Source organism: Astyanax mexicanus, chromosome 1 (assembly GCF_023375975.1).
Source record: "Astyanax mexicanus isolate ESR-SI-001 chromosome 1, AstMex3_surface, whole genome shotgun sequence".
Lineage (NCBI taxonomy): Eukaryota > Metazoa > Chordata > Actinopteri > Characiformes > Acestrorhamphidae > Astyanax > Astyanax mexicanus.
In genome coordinates, this window is record NC_064408.1 from 111557325 (window position 1) to 111576715 (window position 19391).

General features: G+C 43.1%; 1 protein-coding gene across 4 annotated transcripts in view; it reads left to right on the top strand.

Annotated features, from left to right (window-relative positions):
- Positions 1-19391, top strand: part of LOC111192118 (vitellogenin-like) — a 77772-nt gene that overhangs the window by 43822 nt on the left and 14559 nt on the right. For 2 of the 4 annotated variants that reach the window (XM_049464399.1, XM_049464395.1), the window contains exons 2-28: positions 9006-9059; positions 9160-9180; positions 9267-9418; positions 9555-9806; positions 9897-10058; positions 10154-10302; positions 10381-10531; positions 10956-11113; positions 11206-11371; positions 11610-11735; positions 11916-12134; positions 12215-12432; positions 12519-12616; positions 12708-12832; positions 12935-13036; positions 13137-13268; positions 13367-13550; positions 13636-13738; positions 13831-14016; positions 14148-14401; positions 14526-14824; positions 15111-15155; positions 15323-15382; positions 15499-15696; positions 15786-15937; positions 16026-16176; positions 16269-16750. In XM_049464399.1, coding sequence (XP_049320356.1) covers positions 9020-9059; positions 9160-9180; positions 9267-9418; positions 9555-9806; positions 9897-10058; positions 10154-10302; positions 10381-10531; positions 10956-11113; positions 11206-11371; positions 11610-11735; positions 11916-12134; positions 12215-12432; positions 12519-12616; positions 12708-12832; positions 12935-13036; positions 13137-13268; positions 13367-13550; positions 13636-13738; positions 13831-14016; positions 14148-14401; positions 14526-14824; positions 15111-15155; positions 15323-15382; positions 15499-15696; positions 15786-15937; positions 16026-16176; positions 16269-16484 — 4119 coding nt within the window. In that variant the 5' untranslated portion in view covers positions 9006-9019 and the 3' untranslated portion in view covers positions 16485-16750. Of the gene's footprint in view, positions 1-9005; positions 9060-9159; positions 9181-9266; positions 9419-9554; positions 9807-9896; positions 10059-10153; positions 10303-10380; positions 10532-10955; positions 11114-11205; positions 11372-11609; positions 11736-11915; positions 12135-12214; positions 12433-12518; positions 12617-12707; positions 12833-12934; positions 13037-13136; positions 13269-13366; positions 13551-13635; positions 13739-13830; positions 14017-14147; positions 14402-14525; positions 14825-15110; positions 15156-15322; positions 15383-15498; positions 15697-15785; positions 15938-16025; positions 16177-16268; positions 16751-19391 lie in introns of those variants that run through there. The other 2 variants (XM_049464415.1, XM_049464408.1) reach the window with 2 other exon arrangements.

Genomic DNA, 19391 nt, shown 5'->3' on the forward strand with positions numbered 1-19391 from the left:
GACTTTGACACAACCTGTATATGTTTAGAAAGTGTGTAAACCTACAGCTTATATGAAATAGCAGCAAAACACCCAAAAATAAGCACAAAGTCTCAATGTAATATCAGAAGAGTGATCCTTGGCGCATCTGTATGAGGTAGCATCTACCATTTACAAAAATAGCTTCATGGTGAATTGATGAAGCATCTGTGAGAAACCCATTGTGAAAACACACAAAAAATAGGCGCTCCTTCAGAGGTCATGTTTGGGTTGTCAACCTTAAAGCTTAACGCACATGATTAATTTGGAATTAGTAACGCGTTGTTATATTTTTCATGCAAATTAATAAGGCAAACAAGTTTGACTAAAATTTTAGTCATAATTTGTCTTGTCCTTCTTCGGGTTTTCCGCCAAATTCGGCTTGTTTGGGCTACTTTTAAAAATGAATGGCCACCAAAAAAAAAAAGAAAAAAGAAAGTGGGTGTTGCCTTGGATGTTGAGTCAACAAGGTGGGCAAAGGTGTACGAGTCAACACTAAAATAAATCTTCCTGGAAGACTGACTACAACAATAAGAATCATGACGACATAAGAAAGGACAGTGTGAAAAGGAGAGCAGGAGAGAGAGTGACAGAGAAATCACAGTGTAACCAGAAATCATAAGAGGAGAGAAGAGAGTTCAGGAGGGAGAGATGTTACTATTAAATAGCTGTCTAACCCCTATTCAGTGCTCTGCTGAAGGGGTACGCGTTGCTTAGTCGTAAAACAGCGCACATGCTGGCTTATTTCAGTAGTTAGCTAACTTTCACGGACTTGCGACTACAAAGAAAAGAGATATTGAGTCACATCATATTAAAAAGCCCTTTTAAAGGCTCTTCTTCTGTGGGAAACTAATTCACAATAATAGGCTAGCTGACTGGTGATATTTGTTTGTACTTAATGTTTTGGCAACTGTCGGCATACAAATGAATAATATTTGTTGAACATCTTTACTTGTAGGAAAATTAAGCATTGAGTGTTGGGTCTCTTCATGTGTATTAAGTTCATATAACTCAGTCAAGACAGAGAAGATGTAGTTATTGTAATGTTGATCTGTGTGACGCTTGGCGGGGGGTGGGATGGTTTTGCAGACGGGATACCCACTATATCCACTGCACTCCACTGAGACTCATAGTTCTTTTGCCATTTGTTCAAACGTGTGACAGATGATACATTTTGAAGGGCGGGTTTTAGACTGACTATGGGCTGGATATTTTTTGGGGTCCTGGCAACCCTGCTCCAGACGGGCATCAACGCTCTGCTGGTCAGCCTGGCGCTCGTGGATCTGCTGCGCTGCATCATGGACTGTTCGCTGCTGCTGGTCGTGCTGTGGGCGCGGGGTGCGCAGCTGCTCTCGCCACTGCTCTCTCTCTATGGTGGGGATTAGTCTCGCCACCGAGCCGTCACCAAACTCTTCGAGGGCGGCGGGGAGAGGATGAAGCGTGTGACCTTGCCCACACTATCACCGGAACTCGTCTGTATCATTCGTTCAGTTTGTCCTGCTGTCCGCGTGGTGCGCTCGCTGAAAGTTCAGAAATCGTTAGTTACAACCAAGCTGAGACGAGTAATTTATCTATAGAGTAAAAACGTGTTCTCAATTTATTATTCATTCTTTATTCCAGTGCCCCACAATGGCTGTATCGTCCCTCAAACATACAACTATTTACTAGTAGTTTAATTGACACCAATGATATAAATATAATTGGGACATACCATTGGTGCCATTTCTGTCCCCAGGAAGTCACATGTAAAAATGTGCACACAAAATAAAAACATTTTATTATTAAGCAGAGTGTACATTTAAACTATTAAAATCATACAGAGTTGTAATTTATTTAGTAATGTTGAGTCCAAATCCCATCTGTGCTTTCAAAATATTTTAAATAATACATTTAAACACATTTTGGTTGTGTCCTTGGGTTTCACTCGTTCCTGTTATCATAACACATTACCCCACCTGAAAGATCTGGAACATTCTCCAAGACACATCTACAACAGGAAGTTACCTTAGTTAGTTCCCTCATTAGTTTCTCTATAGTTTACCTTTTTTAACTATGACTGAGGATGTCAGTCTCAACACTTTTTCCTGTTACCTAAATTAATTCTTAAATCTTATTGGTTTATTTTTTTTAAATCACTAGAATGTGCTCAGTGTCCTCATACTGTTAGGACACATTTAGCTGTTTTTCATGTTTTTGCTAATTCTATGCTAAAAGCTCGTTGAATTAGAACAGTGCCCCACCACTCCATAATCTTGTTTATTTACTGAAAATCTATCACAGTCAATCAGGTGCTTTGATTTGCTTTGCTGTCATATGATCAGTTTTCTATGAATGTTCTCTTCTTGTATCAGACCTGAACTTATCTTTACCTTAAATCATTATCAAGTGTAATGTTTAGTGTTTAACCTTATTTTATTGGAGAACAGGTTATCACGAGGAAACATGATCCTTGGAAACACAATCCTTGCTGGGCTCCAAATTTACTGTTGAAATGCTGCTGATTTACTTGTGTAGTTAAATCTTTATATTTAGGGACATTGCATTTATTTTTATACTATTTAAATGTAACTATGTTACTGCACATGTACTTATTGTTTTCCATTTCAGTTTCATTTACAAATGCATTGTATTCTGTATCAAAAGGTTCATACGTGCACTTCCAGTTTTTAGATTCATAAAGAGGTTTTAAAATAATCAGAAATATAATTTTCAACAAATACACATTAGATTAAAGCCTGTGTGTAAACATTTGTGATGTTAACAGGCCTGTTTACACAGGATATTTAAGTCCAAAGAACAGCACTGAGGTCGAGATCACACAATCCTAGGTCATAGCACATACCAGGTCATCTGTTCTGTTATCTCTCTTTTTGTACACTGTACAATATACTTGTCCATTTACTCACCTTCTATACTTTACAAATCAACCTACTGAACTGTGGGAACAAATGTGTAACAAGGAGGAGGAGGCAGGATGCAAGTGCAAGTCTTTTTTATTATCCATATATAAACTAACAAAGAAAGGAACACTAGGGAGTATAAAAAGAAAAGGTAACTAAAACAAAACACTATGAAACAGAGGATAAACTAAAATACTGAACCAAACAAGCAAACTTAGCAAACAAAGAAACAAACTAAATAAAGCAAACCTGAGACACTGAGGACAAACACCACAACAGGTCTGAGGCTAAACAAAACATTTAAAGACAGAGAACAATGGATCACATGAGGTATTTATACACAGGCACACACTAGGGACACCTGTGGAAGTAATGAGGGGGCGGAGTTACAAATGAGACACAAGGTGACAACACTAATGGCTTGGGCAGGGCTAGGGCGGGGCTAGGGCGGAGACAGAACAATAACAAAACAATGCCATGTGCTCAAAAAAGCACATGGCTGGAAACACAAGACAGGAAAACAGGGCAGGAGCACAGAAAACCAAAAGAGGGAAAAACACAGGACAGACACAGGCTAATATGTGACATTACCCCCCCTCAACGGCGCCACTACCAGAGGCGCCGAGAGAGAGGGAACAGAAAAACAAAAGACAGGGCTAGACAAGACCTGGGGACGAACACAGGGGCTGGAACAGAGTCCGGAAACTAGACAGGGGGTACTAATTTGGACTGGAACGGAGACTGGACAGGTGGTAGAAACAGAGACTGGACAGAGGGCTGTACATTGGACAAGGACACAGACTGGACAGGGGGCTGAACTAGAGACTGGACATGTGGCTGGACATTGGACAAGGATGCAGACTGTACAGGGGGCTGGACATTGGGCAGGGATGCAGACAGGTCAGGGGACATGAACAAAGACTGGACAGGGGGCTTAGACTGGACAGGGGACAAGGACTGGACAAGTCTGGACAGGGGACAAGGACTGGACAAAAGACTGGACAGGGGACAAGGACTGGACAGGGGGCTGAGACTGGACAGGGGACAAGGACTGGACAAAAGACTGGACAGGGGACAGGGACTGGACAGGGGGCTGAGACTGGACAGGGGACAAGGACTGGACAAAAGACTGGACACGGGGCTTAGACTGGACAGAGGGTTGGACACTAGACAGGGATGGAGACTGGACAGTGGCCGGGAACTGGGACTGGACAAGACTGGGCAGGGGAACTGGGACAAATACACTTACTGGGACTGACACAAATATGGTGACAGGGACGGGAACAGGAAAACCACCAGGGACAGGAACGGGAACAAACACAGACACGGGGACCAGGACAGGGAGAGACATGGGTACAAACAAAATAGGATGCCCAGGACTGGCAAAAGTTCTTGAGGTCTGTGAGACCAGCCTGGGCACAGTTCTGGGGGTTGGCCTGGGAGCTGGTCTGGGGGTGTACAAAGTTCTGGGAGCAGGCACAGGGTCAGAGGCGGCCGGAGCCGCGGGCACAGGGTCATAGGCGGCCGGAGCCGCAGGCACAGGGTCAGAGGCGGCCGGAGCCGCGGGCACAGGGTCAGAGGCGGCCGGAGCCGCGGGCACAGGGTCAGAGGCGGCCGGAGCCGCGGGCACAGGGTCGGAGGCGGCCGGAGCCGCGGGCACAGGGTCGGAGGCGGCCGGAGCCGCGGGCACAGGGTCGGAGGCGGCCGGAGCCGCAGGCACAGGGTCGGAGGCGGCCGGAGCCGCGGGCACAGGGTCGGAGGCGGCCGGAGCCGCGGGCACAGGGTCGGAGGCGGCCGGAGCCGCGGGCACAGGGTCAGAGGCGGCCGGAGCCGCGGGCACAGGGTCAGAGGCGGCCGGAGCCGCGGGCACAGGGTCAGAGGCGGCCGGAGCCGCGGGCACAGGGTCAGAGGCGGCCGGAGCCGCGGGCACAGGGTCAGAGGCGGCCGGAGCCGCGGGCACAGGGTCAGGAGCAGTGGGTACCACGTGGGCGGCAGGCACTGCTGGTGCTGGAGCTGAGGCTGGAGCAGCGGGAGCTGCTGGAGCTGGAGCTGAGGCTGGAGCAGCGGGAGCTGCTGGAGCTGAGGCTGGAGCAGCGGGAGCTGCTGGTGCTGAGGCTGGAGCAGCGGGAGCTGCTGGTGCTGAGGCTGGAGCAGCGGGAGCTGCTGGTGCTGAGGCTGGAGCAGCGGGAGCTGCTGGAGCTGGAGCTGAGGCTGGAGCAGCGGGAGCTGCTGGAGCTGAGGCTGGAGCAGCGGGAGCTGCTGGTGCTGAGGCTGGAGCAGCGGGAGCTGCTGGAGCTGGAGCTGAGGCTGGAGCAGCGGGAGCTGCTGGAGCTGAGGCTGGAGCAGCGGGAGCTGCTGGAGCTGAGGCTGGAGCAGCGGGAGCTGCTGGAGCTGAGGCTGGAGCAGCGGGAGCTGCTGGTGCTGAGGCTGGAGCAGCGGGAGCTGCTGGAGCTGAGGCTGGAGCAGCGGGAGCTGCTGGAGCTGAGGCTGGAGCAGCGGGAGCTGAGGCTGGAGCAGCGGGAGCTGCTGGTGCTGAGGTTGGAGCAGCGGGAGCTGCTGGAGCTGGAGCTGAGGCTGGAGCAGCGGGAGCTGCTGGAGCTGAGGCTGGAGCAGCGGGAGCTGCTGGTGCTGAGGCTGGAGCAGCGGGAGCTGCTGGAGCTGGAGCTGAGGCTGGAGCAGCGGGAGCTGCTGGAGCTGAGGCTGGAGCAGCGGGAGCTGCTGGAGCTGAGGCTGGAGCAGCGGGAGCTGCTGGTCCTGAGGCTGGAGCAGCGGGAGCTGCTGGTGCTGAGGCTGGAGCAGTGGGAGCTGCTGGAGCTGGAGCTGAGGCTGGAGCAGCGGGAGCTGCTGGAGCTGAGGCTGGAGCAACGGGAGCTGCTGGAGCTGAGGCTGGAGCAGCGGGAGCTGCTGGTGCTGAGGCTGGAGCAGCGGGAGCTGCTGGAGCTGGAGCTGAGGCTGGAGCAGCGGGAGCTGCTGGAGCTGGAGCTGAGGCTGGAGCAGCGGGAGCTGCTGGAGCTGAGGCTGGAGCAGCGGGAGCTGCTGGAGCTGAGGCTGGAGCAGCGGGAGCTGCTGGTCCTGAGGCTGGAGCAGCGGGAGCTGCTGGTGCTGAGGCTGGAGCAGCGGGAGCTGCTGGAGCTGGAGCTGAGGCTGGAGCAGCGGGAGCTGCTGGAGCTGAGGCTGGAGCAGCGGGAGCTGCTGGAGCTGAGGCTGGAGCAGCGGGAGCTGCTGGTGCTGAGGCTGGAGCAGCGGGAGCTGCTGGAGCTGGAGCTGAGGCTGGAGCAGCGGGAGCTGCTGGAGCTGAGGCTGGAGCAGCGGGAGCTGCTGGTCCTGAGGCTGGAGCAGCGGGAGCTGCTGGAGCTGGAGCTGAGGCTGGATCAGCGGGAGCTGCTGGTGCTCTTGAAAATCTGAGCTTCAGTAGCTCAAAGAGTCCCTCCACCGTCTTTGCCTTTTCAGGCCTTTGGTCAGACACAATGTCCGCCCATTGTGAAGCCCTACCCCTCAGTAAAGTCTTGATAAAAAGTACCTTTATAAGTTCTGGAAGGGTAGGGCACAACAAATGGTCGAGGTAGAGGGAACACTGCATGATGAAGCCCTCACAGGTCCCGTGTTCCCCATCATATTCACAGGGGGAAGACATCAATGAGGGTAATACCAGCGGCTGTCCGTCTTGAAGCTTGGACACAAGGCTCTCCAAAAACTCCTGCTGTTCCTGCATCGCCGAATACAGACTTGCTACATCCTCAGTAGGTCGCGCTTTATGTAACAAGGAGGAGGAGGCAGGATGCAAGTCTTTTTTATTATCCATATATAAACTAACAAAGAAAGGAACACTAGGGAGTATAAAAAGAAAAGGTAACTAAAACAAAACACTATGAAACAGAGGATGAACTAAAATACTGAACCAAACAAGCAAACTAAGCAAACAAAGAAACAAACTAAATAAAGGAAACCTGAGACTAGTGATGGGTCTGACGTCCCTGAAACCTCGACACATGCGCCGAGCTGTCAAGGCGAAACCCCGTGTCGGTGCGCGTATCAAGTTAAGGAAAACCACGTGACCGATACACTTCCTGTATCGTTTGGTAGCGATGGGTCTGACGACACTGAAACTTCAGCGCATGCACCGAGCAAACAAGGCGAGCCCCTGTGTCGGACCGCGTATCATTTTAAGGAAAACCACGTGACCGATGCATTTCCTCGCGCAGTTGCTTGCAATGACTTTCTTAGTCCAGCAGATGTCGCCATTAATTGATACAGCAACATAGTTTCAACACAGTGTCGATACAGTTTGGGAAATGTGCCATACACCCAATGAGGCTTCATCTGCCCATCACTACCTGAGACACTGAGGACAAACAACACAACAGGTCTGAGGCTAAACAAAACATTTAAACACGATCTGGAAAGATTAACGAACACGGTCAAACAAAAAGCGCGACAGAGAACAATGGATCACATGAGGTATTTATACACAGGCACACACTAGGGACACCTGTGGAAGTAATGAGGGGGCGGAGTTACAAATGAGACACAAGGTGACAACACTAATGGCTTGGGCAGGGCTAGGGCGGGGCTAGGGCGGAGACAGAACAATAACAAAACAATGCCATGTGCTCAAAAAAGCACATGGCTGGAAACACAAGACAGGAAAACAGGGCAGGAGCACAGAAAACCAAAAGAGGGAAAAACACAGGACAGACACAGGCTAATATGTGACAAAATGAAAGGAAAATGATCTCACTATATCTTAATAAGTATCTGTTACCTGAGCACAATAAATATATGTACAAAAACATTGAGACACGCCACTTTGTCATTAAACTTAGGTATTTCATTTAGTCCCACTGCCACAGATGTACAACACCAAATCAGACAAAGTTTGGACGTAAGAGATGTGCTCTTTATTTATTTGCTGACAGTACAAACCAAAAACATTTTATATTTATCTGATCAACTTCAGGTCATTTCTTAATATTCATTCATTCCTGCATGCCAGGCCTGCACCATGTTCCACAAGTTGGAATGTAGTTAGTTAGTAATGAGGTTTTAATAATAAAATGATTGTACTCATTATTAAAATATAATAATCATATAAAGATTGAAAGGAATCAATATTTCTCTCTCTACAGCGTATAATATTAATGATTCGAGTAGGGCTGTGATGGATTGGCAGCCTGTCCAGGCGTATACTGCCTTCCGCCCGATGCCGGCTGGGATAGGCTCCAGCACACTGACCCTAACTGATAAATCAGGGATCAACAATAGATAGGTGGTGGATTCAAGTATGAAGTATGTCAGAGGTATGAAGTATGTTTGATTTTTGTGCATTTCACCTTTATTCGTATTTATCATCAAAGTATTTATAATCTATATAACTGAATTAAATTTTAGAGGAGGAGCAAATCAATGAATGAATGACTGGTTAGACTTAAAAGCTCCATGTAATGAACATCAGTTAGCAACAGAGGCTGTAAACACTATAAAAAAATACTTATGTGAAGTGCTCTGGATAACACACATAATCTGGAATTTGGATGTATGAAGAACATGCAGAAATGTTATACTGCTTTATCTTTTAACAGCTTTACAAATTTACAGTGGTATTTGTGCAATTAGAGATTACTTAGTTTACTGCAGTAAAACATAATGACAGAGGTTAATCAATTTGAATTGATAAAGACTTTCATGCAATAGTAAAATGTGATTGGTTTTAATCAAAAGGGGTTGATTGCAGCAAAACTTAAGTTAATATAAATACATCAAGTTACAGTTAAATCAATATATTGTATTTAAAAATGAAATAAATGACATTTACAAAATATTTATTTAAAAAAACCATTTCAGAATGTGGAATAGCAAATATATTAGACAACTCAGTTGAAAGTGAGATATGGACATTGGAATCGTCCTGACAAAATTAAGAGGACAGGTTAACCTGACATGATGCCAATTGATTTGTTATTCGCTTGACCAATCAGGACTTATCTTACACAGCTGAACACAGTTTACAGAGTTAATAATTCATATAGAAGTGACTGTTTAGTCATCAAAAATTTGACTATATAAATGCCCTCATTATAAGCATTCATCACAAACCACCAGCCATGAGAGCTGTTGTGCTTGCCCTGACTGTGGCCCTTGTGGGTAAGTTGTAAACTTACTACTAGATTTCTAATTAATTGAAAGTTTTTTTATGAGTAATATTGATGCTAAATTGATACTTTCTGTTTTTCTTAATAATTAGCAAGTCAACAGATCAACCTTGGTAAGTAATAAGTATTTCTATAACATTTTAGATCTTGACATTTTATATATATATATTCATAGAACTTACAGTGAATATTTAACCAGTTCCAGAGTTTGCCGCTGGTAAGACCTATGTATACAAGTATGAGGGTCTGCTTTTGGGCGGTCTGCCTCAGGAGGGTCTGGGCAAGGCTGGTGTAAAAGTCAGCAGCAAGGTTCTCATCAGGGCTGAAGCATCGACCACCTTTCTTCTGAAGGTAAAGCTATTCTTAACTGTGTCAAATGTGTCAACATTTTTTCTTTGTAAAACACACATGGTCACATTGAACTGCTGTAGCACAACTAAACTAATATGAGCATTTTTAACAAATGTTGTGATTGTTTTGCCCTTAGCTCCAGGATCCTCAGCTCTTCGAGTATGCCGGCATCTGGCCTCAGGATTCTTTCAGTCCCGCTGCAAAGCTCCTCGCCGCACTGAACGCTCAGCTTCAAATTCCCATCAAATTTGAATATGCTAGTGGTGTGGTTGGTAAGATTTACGCCCCGGCTGGAGTGTCTGCTACTGTCCTGAACTTGTACAGAGGAATCCTCAACATCCTTCAGCTCAATCTCAAGAACACCCAGAATGTCTATGAGATGCATGAGGTAACACAAAAAAACACTTTAAATATTAAATATTCATTATTATTTAAATCACATTCTGTTTGGTTTAATGAAGATATTTAATCTCTTTAGGCTGGAACTCATGGAGTCTGCAAGGCCCACTATATGATCAGTGAAGATGCAAAGACCAATCAGATTGTTGTGAGAAAATCTAAAGACTTTACCCACTGCCATGAGAGGGTCATCAAGGATATTGGTTTGGCTTATGCTGAGAAGTGTGCTGAATGCCAGCAGGTGAGCTCAAATGTTGTCAGCATGTTCATGAGCTAGCTCTTTACAAGTAAATAAAAAACACTTACCTTCTGAAACTCATTCTTTCCTCACCACAGAGGCTTCAGAGTTTGACCGGAACTGCAACTCACACCTACATCATGAAGCCATCAGATGCTGGAGCTGTGGTCGCCGAGGCTACAGTTGAGGAGCTACACCAGTTCTCACTGTTCAATACCATCACTGGAGCAGCCCAAATGAAAGCCACGTATGATGTTTTACTGGTAGCATTTTGAAAAAACTTATAAACAATGTCCACAATAATAATAATTGTTTCTCATATCAGGCAAACTCTGACACTGCTGGAAGTACAGAACACCGCTATTGCTCCAATCGGTGGTGATTATGCAGCTCGTGGATCCTTGAAATACGAGTTTGCCACTGAAATTCTGCAGACCCCCATTCAGCTTCTGAAGATCAACAACGCAGAGGCTCAGGTATCCCTACTAATTTCCAAAATCTTACTTAATACTAGTATGAATTTAGAAGAAAAATACTTAATTATATATGTTAATATTATTATTTAATCTTAATATTATTATCCAATATTATAAGTCTAGAAAAGAAATACTAATTGAAAATCGTAAGTCTTTAGTAATTTAAGTATTATAAGTCAAGAACTATAAATCATATGAAATGTCATAGAGGGCTGCAGAGAAATATGCAATGGAAGCCACAAAGAAGCCAACTATCATTTTAATCGAGCTAAAAAAGTTTAGTTGCAGCAAGCAATTGTTCTCATTAAAGCATTTTTGTAAATTCACTGTGTTCACTGATAAGTGGTGATTTGAATCATGACATTTCCAGAAAATCATTGTCTTTGTTGATAAGTGGTGATTTGAATCATTTCATTTTTTTTAGATTGTAGAAGTTTTGAATCATCTGGCTACAAACGATATGGATGTGATCCATGAAGATGCTCCACTGAAGTTCCTTCAGCTTGTCCAACTCCTGCGTGTTGCTACTTTTGAGAACATTCAAACCATTTGGGATCAGTACAAGACCAAACCAGTTCACAGGTAAAATTAGCTGAGAAATTTGTTAGAAAAATAAAAGCAGCACTATAATATATATATGTATATATTTTTTTTAACATCTTTTATTCTGTCAGACGTTGGATTCTGGATGCAGCCCCTGTTGCGGGAACATCAGTGGCACTGCGCTTCATTGAGGAAAAGTTTAATGCTGGTGAATTCACCACCGCTGAATTCACTCAGGCCCTACTGGTTGGTCTGCACATGGCCACAGCTGACCAGGGAGCTATTCAGCACATTGCTGTGAGTCCATGTCTTTACTGACCAAGTCCTGGTCCTGGAATACCACTGCACCTTTAAAAATACCAATAACTTTTTGGGTAAAAAGGAAGTGTAAAAGCAGTATGGGAAAAAACACAGTGAGACACAAAGTAGAGGCATTCCAGGATCAGGATTGAAAACCACTCAATGATCTAAAGTATTATAAGTCATATGTTTGTATAAACCTTTCTGAATTTTGACCTGGTGCTCTGTTGAACAGCGTCTAGCACTGAGCCCCAAAATCAAGGCAATTCAAGCAGTGCATGAGGTGGTTATGCTTGGTTATGGTTCCATGGTTGCCAGACACTGCGCTGAAGATCCGTCCTGTTCTCCTGATCTCCTCAAGGTAAAAACATCTGTACATTCATTCTTTCGTACATTTATATCTGGTTTTCAGACGTTTCACTATATTTCTGACAGAAAATCAAAGAATAACGAGTTTACAGATATAATGATTTGCTATAAAATATTTCTTATTCATATTTAAATAATGGTGTAAAATGTTTATTTGATCTTGTTTTATCAGCCCATCCATGACCTTGCTGCTGAAGCCATTTCCAAGGCTGACATTTCTGAAGTCACCCTGGCTGTGAAAGCTCTGGGCAATGCTGGTCACCCTGCTAGCCTTAAACCCATCATGAAGATCCTGCCAGGATTTGGAGCTGCTGCTGCAAACATGCCCATGAAAGTCCAAGTTGATGCCATCTTGGCTCTCAGGAACATTGCCAAGAAGGAGCCAAAGATAGTAGGAATCTTTAACCACACTGATCTTTTGGACGGTTTAGCAACACAGTCTGGCTTTATCTACCTTGTTCCTGTGTTTAGGTTCAGCCAGTGGCCCTGCAACTTTTTATGGATAGGACTCTTCATCCTGAAGTGCGTATGGTTGCCTGTATTGCACTTTTCGAGACCAAGCCCTCAGTGGCTCTAATGTCCACTGTTGCTGGAGCTATGGATAAAGAGCCCAGCATGGAAGTTGCCAGCTTCGCATACTCTCACATCAAGTCTCTGACCAGAAGCATGTCCCCTGATTTGATGAATGTGTAAGAATGCCTTTCTTTCAAATTCAGTAAATTCCCTTTTGCTGCTGTAAAATCAAAATGAAAACTGACGGTTTTGTTGGTTACAGGGCTGCTGCAGCTAATGTCGCCATCAGAATGTTGTGCCCCAAAATGGACAGACTGAGCTACCTTTCAAGCACTGCTCTCCACTTGGACCTTTATGTTTGTACGTGTCAATAACATTAGTTTTATATGAGCTTTGCTACATTAATGAAAGCCTCTTCAATAATGTAATAAAATCTATTTTCTCTTTAAAGCTCCTGTCATGGTTGGTGCAGCTGGAAGTGCTTTCATCATCAATGATGCTGCCACCATCTTGCCCAGAGCTGTTGTTGCAAAAACTCGTGCCTACTTGGCCGGAGCAGCTGCTGATGTTCTTGAGGTAAGATATATATATTTTTTATATATTGTTTAAGAATTGGTTGCATTAATTGCATTCTTTTTTCATTACTGTAACCGTCATTTATGTGTTTATTTCATTCAGGTTGGTGTGAGAACTGAGGGACTCCAAGAAGCTCTAAAGAGAACTCCTGCTGGAGATGAGAATGCTGATCGCATGACCAAGATAAAGCACACTTTGAGAGCAGTAAGCTACAAACACTGCTTGTGTTTTATTTGTAAGGATTATTATTCATTTTAAATCTTATTATTATTATTATATATTTCCTCTATTTTTATTCTCCAAGCTGATGAACTGGAAGGCTCTACCGGCTACTCAGCCACTGGCCTCCATCTATGTGAAACTCTTTGGACAGGAAATTGCTTTTGCCAACATTGATAAAACCTTCATTGAGCAGATCATTGATCAGGCAGCACAGGTATTTTTTTTTGATCCATTGCTCTTTTAGAAATAAATCTGTATCTTACATTGAAAATTGCATGTAAAATATCATCAAATCTTCTTCAAACCCCACAGACTGCAAAACCACGTGCACGCGAACTGATGAAGGAGGCCGTTAAAGCCTTGCAGGATGGAATCGCCTTCCAATATACCAAGCCTTTGCTGGCAGCTGAGATTCGCCGCATTATCCCCACTGCTGTTGGTGTGCCCATAGAGCTTGGTTTTTACACCGCTGCTGTTGCTGCTGCAGCTGTTAATGGTAAGATTCTCACCTCAGTGTAAAACACAAGCATTAAATATCCAAATCAGATTTTTTTATTACATTATTTTATTAATTCTTTCAGTGAAGGCCGACATCACACCTCGCCTACCTGAGCAGCTAGAGACTGTCTCTCTTGATCAGTTGAAGAACTCAGACTTCCAGGTGAAAGCTGAGGCTAGACCAAGGTACTTACTTTCACAGCTATATTTTTAATGTTTGAACATAAAACCTCAGTGAATTACATAAAAGCATCTGCTTCTTCTTGTTTGTGTTGCAGTGCTGCCATACACACTTTTGCTGTGATTGGAGTGAACACTGCCTTGATTCAGGCTGCTGTCATGGCTAAAGGAAAGGTCCACACTGCTGTACCAGGAAAAGTGGCTGTGAGAGCTGATCTTCCAAAGGGAAATTTCAAGGTGGAGGTTCTTCCTGCTGCTACTCCCGATCATGTTGCTGCTGTCAGGTAAGGGTTGCAAGAGTGAAAAACTGTTCTTCTTGAACAGATTAAACATATTTAATATCATGACTGCAAAGGTCTTGCTGCAAGGCGTGTGTTTAACTAATTTCCTGACTCATCATTGTTTCTTTTAACAGCTTTGAGACTCTTGCTGTAGCCAGAAATATTGAGGATCTCCCTGCTGAGAGAGTAGCATCTCTGGCACCTGCAGTGCCCGTCGGTGCTGAGTCCTGGATTCCTGCTTCAATTCAGAAGACCTTGTGTGGTACTGTTCCCTACTTCCATGTTAAAGGATGTGTTGAGGTTGCCTCACGCCATGCTGGCTTCATGGGCTACAACCCTCTGTACTACTTGGTTGGACAGCACAAAGCTCGCATTTCAGTGGCAAGAGGTATGTCCTGAGTTTATTATGGTTCCTTAAGTCTTGAACATATACTTAAATTTGGTTATTTTTATATGATTATTTGCATTATATGTCATAACAGTATGAGATGTATGCTGTATTTTTTCATCAGGTGATGGTCCTGCTCTTGAAAGACTGGAGTTTGAGGTTCACGTTGGTGCTAATGCAGCTGAGAAGCTTGCTAGGCAATACAGTGCTGAATCTGAAAATCAAGAAGAAAACATCATCCTGATGAAACTGAGAGAAATCCTGGAGGCTGGACTGAAGAACAAGAACTCTTCAAGCAGCTCAAGCAGCTCAAGCAGGTCGAGTCGCTCAAGTCGTTCAAGTCGTTCAAGCCAGTCAAGCTCCATCAGCAGCAGCAGGAGTTCCAGTAGCTCCTCAAGATCTTCCAGCTCCCAAATGTTTAGGGTAAATATTCCCTGAGCATAATTACCACTAGATAACAGAAAAGGTCAATGTCTGTTTGTCTGTTTTTTTCATCGCAAACTCAAGGTTTAAACAAAGAAAAAGTACACAATTTAAAACGGTCCTTAGATTGCTCTTTAATCAGTATTTCCCACTATACTGCTTTACTTAAATTATAAATATATTGTAGTTTACTATAATACACGTCATTTGTTTCTACTCTACCACAAAATGCCATAAACCTCATCATGATTCTCATGAGTTTTTCTCATGCCATGTTTTCTCTTAGGGCAATGATACCTATGGCCCCTTCCAGAAATTCCATAAGGATCAGGTAACTCCTCAAAAATATAAGATGTGATTACATACTAGTAGTGCTTCTTTCTGCTTTAATAGGCAAAACAATATTGAACAATATTGTAATTTACTGGTTGGTTTGTTTTCGTGTTCCCTTGCTTTTTTGCTTTTGAAGAAATATGATTTTTTGTTTGTTTGTTGCAGTACTTGACGTCAAATGCAAGGTCCAGCAGTGCATCTAGCATTGAGACCCTCCAAAGAAAGGTTAAATAAAATCTGCTCTAGTGTTCTGAAATATAATGTATCAAAGAGGAATAGACGATCTATGAGATCTTTATCATTTCCACTGGAATGAACTAAGTGCATACTGATATTTTCAGGTTAAGCTCCTTGAAGATGCTGTTCCAGCTGTACTTGCCATCATTGCTCGTGTTGTTAGAAGTGATCGTAATGTGGGATACCAGCTCGCTGCTTACTTGGATAAGCCCACTTCAAGAGCACAGATTACATTGTCCCCCATTGCTGAGAAATGGAAGTTGTGCGCTGATGCTGTACTGCCAAGCCAGCATAAAGTCAGCGTAAGTTGGTCTTCTACAGCAGTTCCTATGTGAGAAGACAAAAACAAAATGTGAATATTTAATATTGATTGCACTGACACTTCTTTTAGGCTAAGCTTGGATGGGGACCAGAGTGCCAGGACTATTCTGCTACTGTAAAGGCTGAGGCTGGAGTGATTGAATCAAACCCTGCTGCTCGTTTTGAAGTGGCGTGGGACAAACTCCCAAGTCTTCTGACCCGTGCAGCCATGCATGCTCAAAGGTAGTATTTAAAAGTATATCAAATAAAACTTTGGTAGTTTGTCAGACTGAATTATACTCAGCATGTCCTTTTTTCCTTCTACTATCAGAGTCGCCACTGAGTATATCCCATTGCTCAAAGCAGCTCGTCTGGCTGGATTTTCTCTTGATAAAGCTGAAAACAACAAAGACAAGGAGGTTGCCTTCATTATTGCACTACCAACTCAGAAGTCTGTGAACATCATTGTGAGAGCTCCAAAGGTGAGTATATTTTATTGAGGTGTTATAAAATAGTCTTATATATTTAACACATTTAACTGACCACTGTTTGTTCTGTATTCTCTCAATACTAGATGACCCTGTCAAAGATGAATGTGGCTGTTCCTGTTGCTGTGCCCATTGAAAAAGATGGACGCATTCCAGCTCTTGAGAATCTGGACATCCGTGGCGCCATTCAGAACCTGAATATTCGTGACATCTTTGAGAATCTAGACATTCGTGCTGTCCTTAAATATTTAGAGGCTATAAAGGACAAAGTGCTTGAATACATTGAGCAATTCCAAAATTAGATCTGGGCCTTCATACAGGATTCTGACATTCACACCATTAATGAGAATGCAGAAATTCGTGCCATCCTCGAGCATCCATATGTTCGTGCCATCACTGAGAATCCATACGTTCGTGACATCATTCAGAAGGCTGACATCCGTGCTTTGGTTATGAAGACTGATATTCACGCCATTATTGAGAGATGGCTGAATGACATTCTTGCCTAAAGCTGAACTGATTTCATTATAAAGCTAATCAAATAAAGAACATTATGAGCATCCAAGAACGTCTTTTGTGTTTTTATTGTCATTAATGTCTCATTGTAAATAAAATCACAATTGCATCATTACTTTAGCTTTAAACAGGTAATAGCGCCTAAAAATCGAAATATTTCTTTTTTTAATCACTTTGGGACAAGGATGTCTGAACATCCTGCCCACAAGAAGTGACAATAACTGTATCTGTGCAGGAAATGATTTCTACAAGACTTTAATGCACTCTTGAGTTTTTTCATTCTGTAAAAAGAATGTTATTAAGATCAGGATGGTGAATGATCAGACCTCTCACCTCATCCCCAACTTATCTTATAGGTATTGTGTGGAGGCTCCACAGCTCAATGCTTGGTGTTTTAGACCTCTTGCCAGATATGGACAAAAGTTTTAACTCTTCACATTCTACTGCAACTTTATTGTGTGAATTAGAGAAAGGTTATCTCATGAAATTCTTCATGGGTGTCCCCATTAAGTTAAAATAAAACACCTTGAAAATGTTGGTAGTCTATGGAAGGTTGAAAAAAAAAAACAGATCACCTCAAACCCAATTTTGTCTGCAACATAGTGGTGAATAGGCTAGCAGAAATATTAAGAAAAAAGTTTGTCACCTGAGGGCAATGTTGTTCCATACAGCTTTTAAAGAATATCTGTTCTTCCTAAGGCAGTTTGCACACAGAACCTAAATATAATGTCCTACCACAGTCACAATATTAACAAATAATTAGTTCATGCTATTGCTAGTAAGAATATGTTGGGTAGTTATGTCATACTCTGGATGTACTGTTATGAAACAATGAGGATTTGAGGTGTTTAATGGGTTAGAAACCATTACATATCAGCACAACCTGTATATGTTTAGAAAGTGTGTAAACCTACAGCTTATATGAAATAGCAGCAAAACACCCAAAAATAAGCACAAAGTCTCAATGTAATATCAGAAGAGTAATCCTTGGCGCATCTGTATGAGGTAGAATCTACCATTTACAAAAATAGCTTCATGGTGAATTGATGAAGCATCTGTGAGAAACCCATTGTGAAAACACACAAAAAATAGGCGCTCCTTCAGAGGTCATGTTTGGGTTGTCAACCTTAAAGCTTAACGCACATGATTAATTTGGAATTAGTAACGCGTTGTTATTTTTTTCATGCAAATTAATAAGGCAAACAAGTTTGACTAAAATTTTAGTCATAATTTGTCTTGTCCTTCTTCGGGTTTTCCGCCAAATTCGGCTTGTTTGGGCTACTTTTAAAAATTAATGGCCACCAAAAAAAAAAGAAAAAAGAAAGTGGGTGTTGCCTTGGATGTTGAGTCAACAAGGTGGGCAAAGGTGTACGAGTCAACACTAAAATAAATCTTCCTGGAAGACTGACTACAACAATAAGAATCATGACGACATAAGAAAGGACAGTGTGAAAAGGAGAGCAGGAGAGAGAGTGACAGAGAAATCACAGTGTAACCAGAAATCATAAGAGGAGAGAAGAGAGTTCAGGAGGGAGAGATGTTACTATTAAATAGCTGTCTAACCCCTATTCAGTGCTCTGCTGAAGGGGTACGCGTTGCTTAGTCGTAAAACAGCGCACATGCTGGCTTATTTCAGTAGTTAGCTAACTTTCACGGACTTGCGACTACAAAGAAAAGAGATATTGAGTCACATCATATTAAAAAGCCCTTTTAAAGGCTCTTCTTCTGTGGGGAAACTAATTCACAATAATAGGCTAGCTGACTGGTGATATTTGTTTGTACTTAATGTTTTGGCAACTGTCGTCATACAAATGAATAATATTTGTTGAACATCTTTACTTGTAGGAAAATTAAGCATTGAGTGTTGGGTCTCTTCATGTGTATTAAGTTCATATAACTCAGTCAAGACAGAGAAGATGTAGTTATTGTAATGTTGATCTGTGTGACGCTTGGCGGGGGGCGGGACGGTTTTGCAGACGGGATACCCACTATATCCACTGCACTCCACTGAGACTCATAGTTCTTTTGCCATTTGTTCAAACGTGTGACAGATGATACATTTTGAAGGGCGGGTTATAGACTGACTATGGGCTGGATATTTTTTGGGGTCCTGGCAACCCTGCTCCAGACGGGCATCAACGCTCTGCTGGTCAGCCTGGCGCTCGTGGATCTGCTGCGCTGCATCATGGACTGTTCGTGGCTGTATCGTCCCTCAAACATACAACTATTTACTAGTAGTTTAATTGACACCAATGATATAAATATAATTGGGACATACCATTGGTGCCATTTCTGTCCCCAGGAAGTCACATGTAAAAATGTGCACACAAAATAAAAAAAAATTATTATTAAGCAGAGTGTACATTAAAACTATTAAAATCATACAGAGTTGTAATTTATTTAGTAATGTTGAGTCCAAATCCCATCTGTGCTTTCAAAATATTTTAAATAATACATTTAAACACATTTTGGTTGTGTCCTTGGGTTTCACTCGTTCCTGTTATCATAACACATTACCCCACCTGAAAGATCTGGAACATTCTCCAAGACACATCTACAACAGGAAGTTACCTTAGTTAGTTCCCTCATTAGTTTCTCTATATTTTACCTTTTTTAACTATGACTGAGGATGTCAGTCTCAACACTTTTTCCTGTTACCTAAATTAATTCTTAAATCTTATTGGTTTATTTTT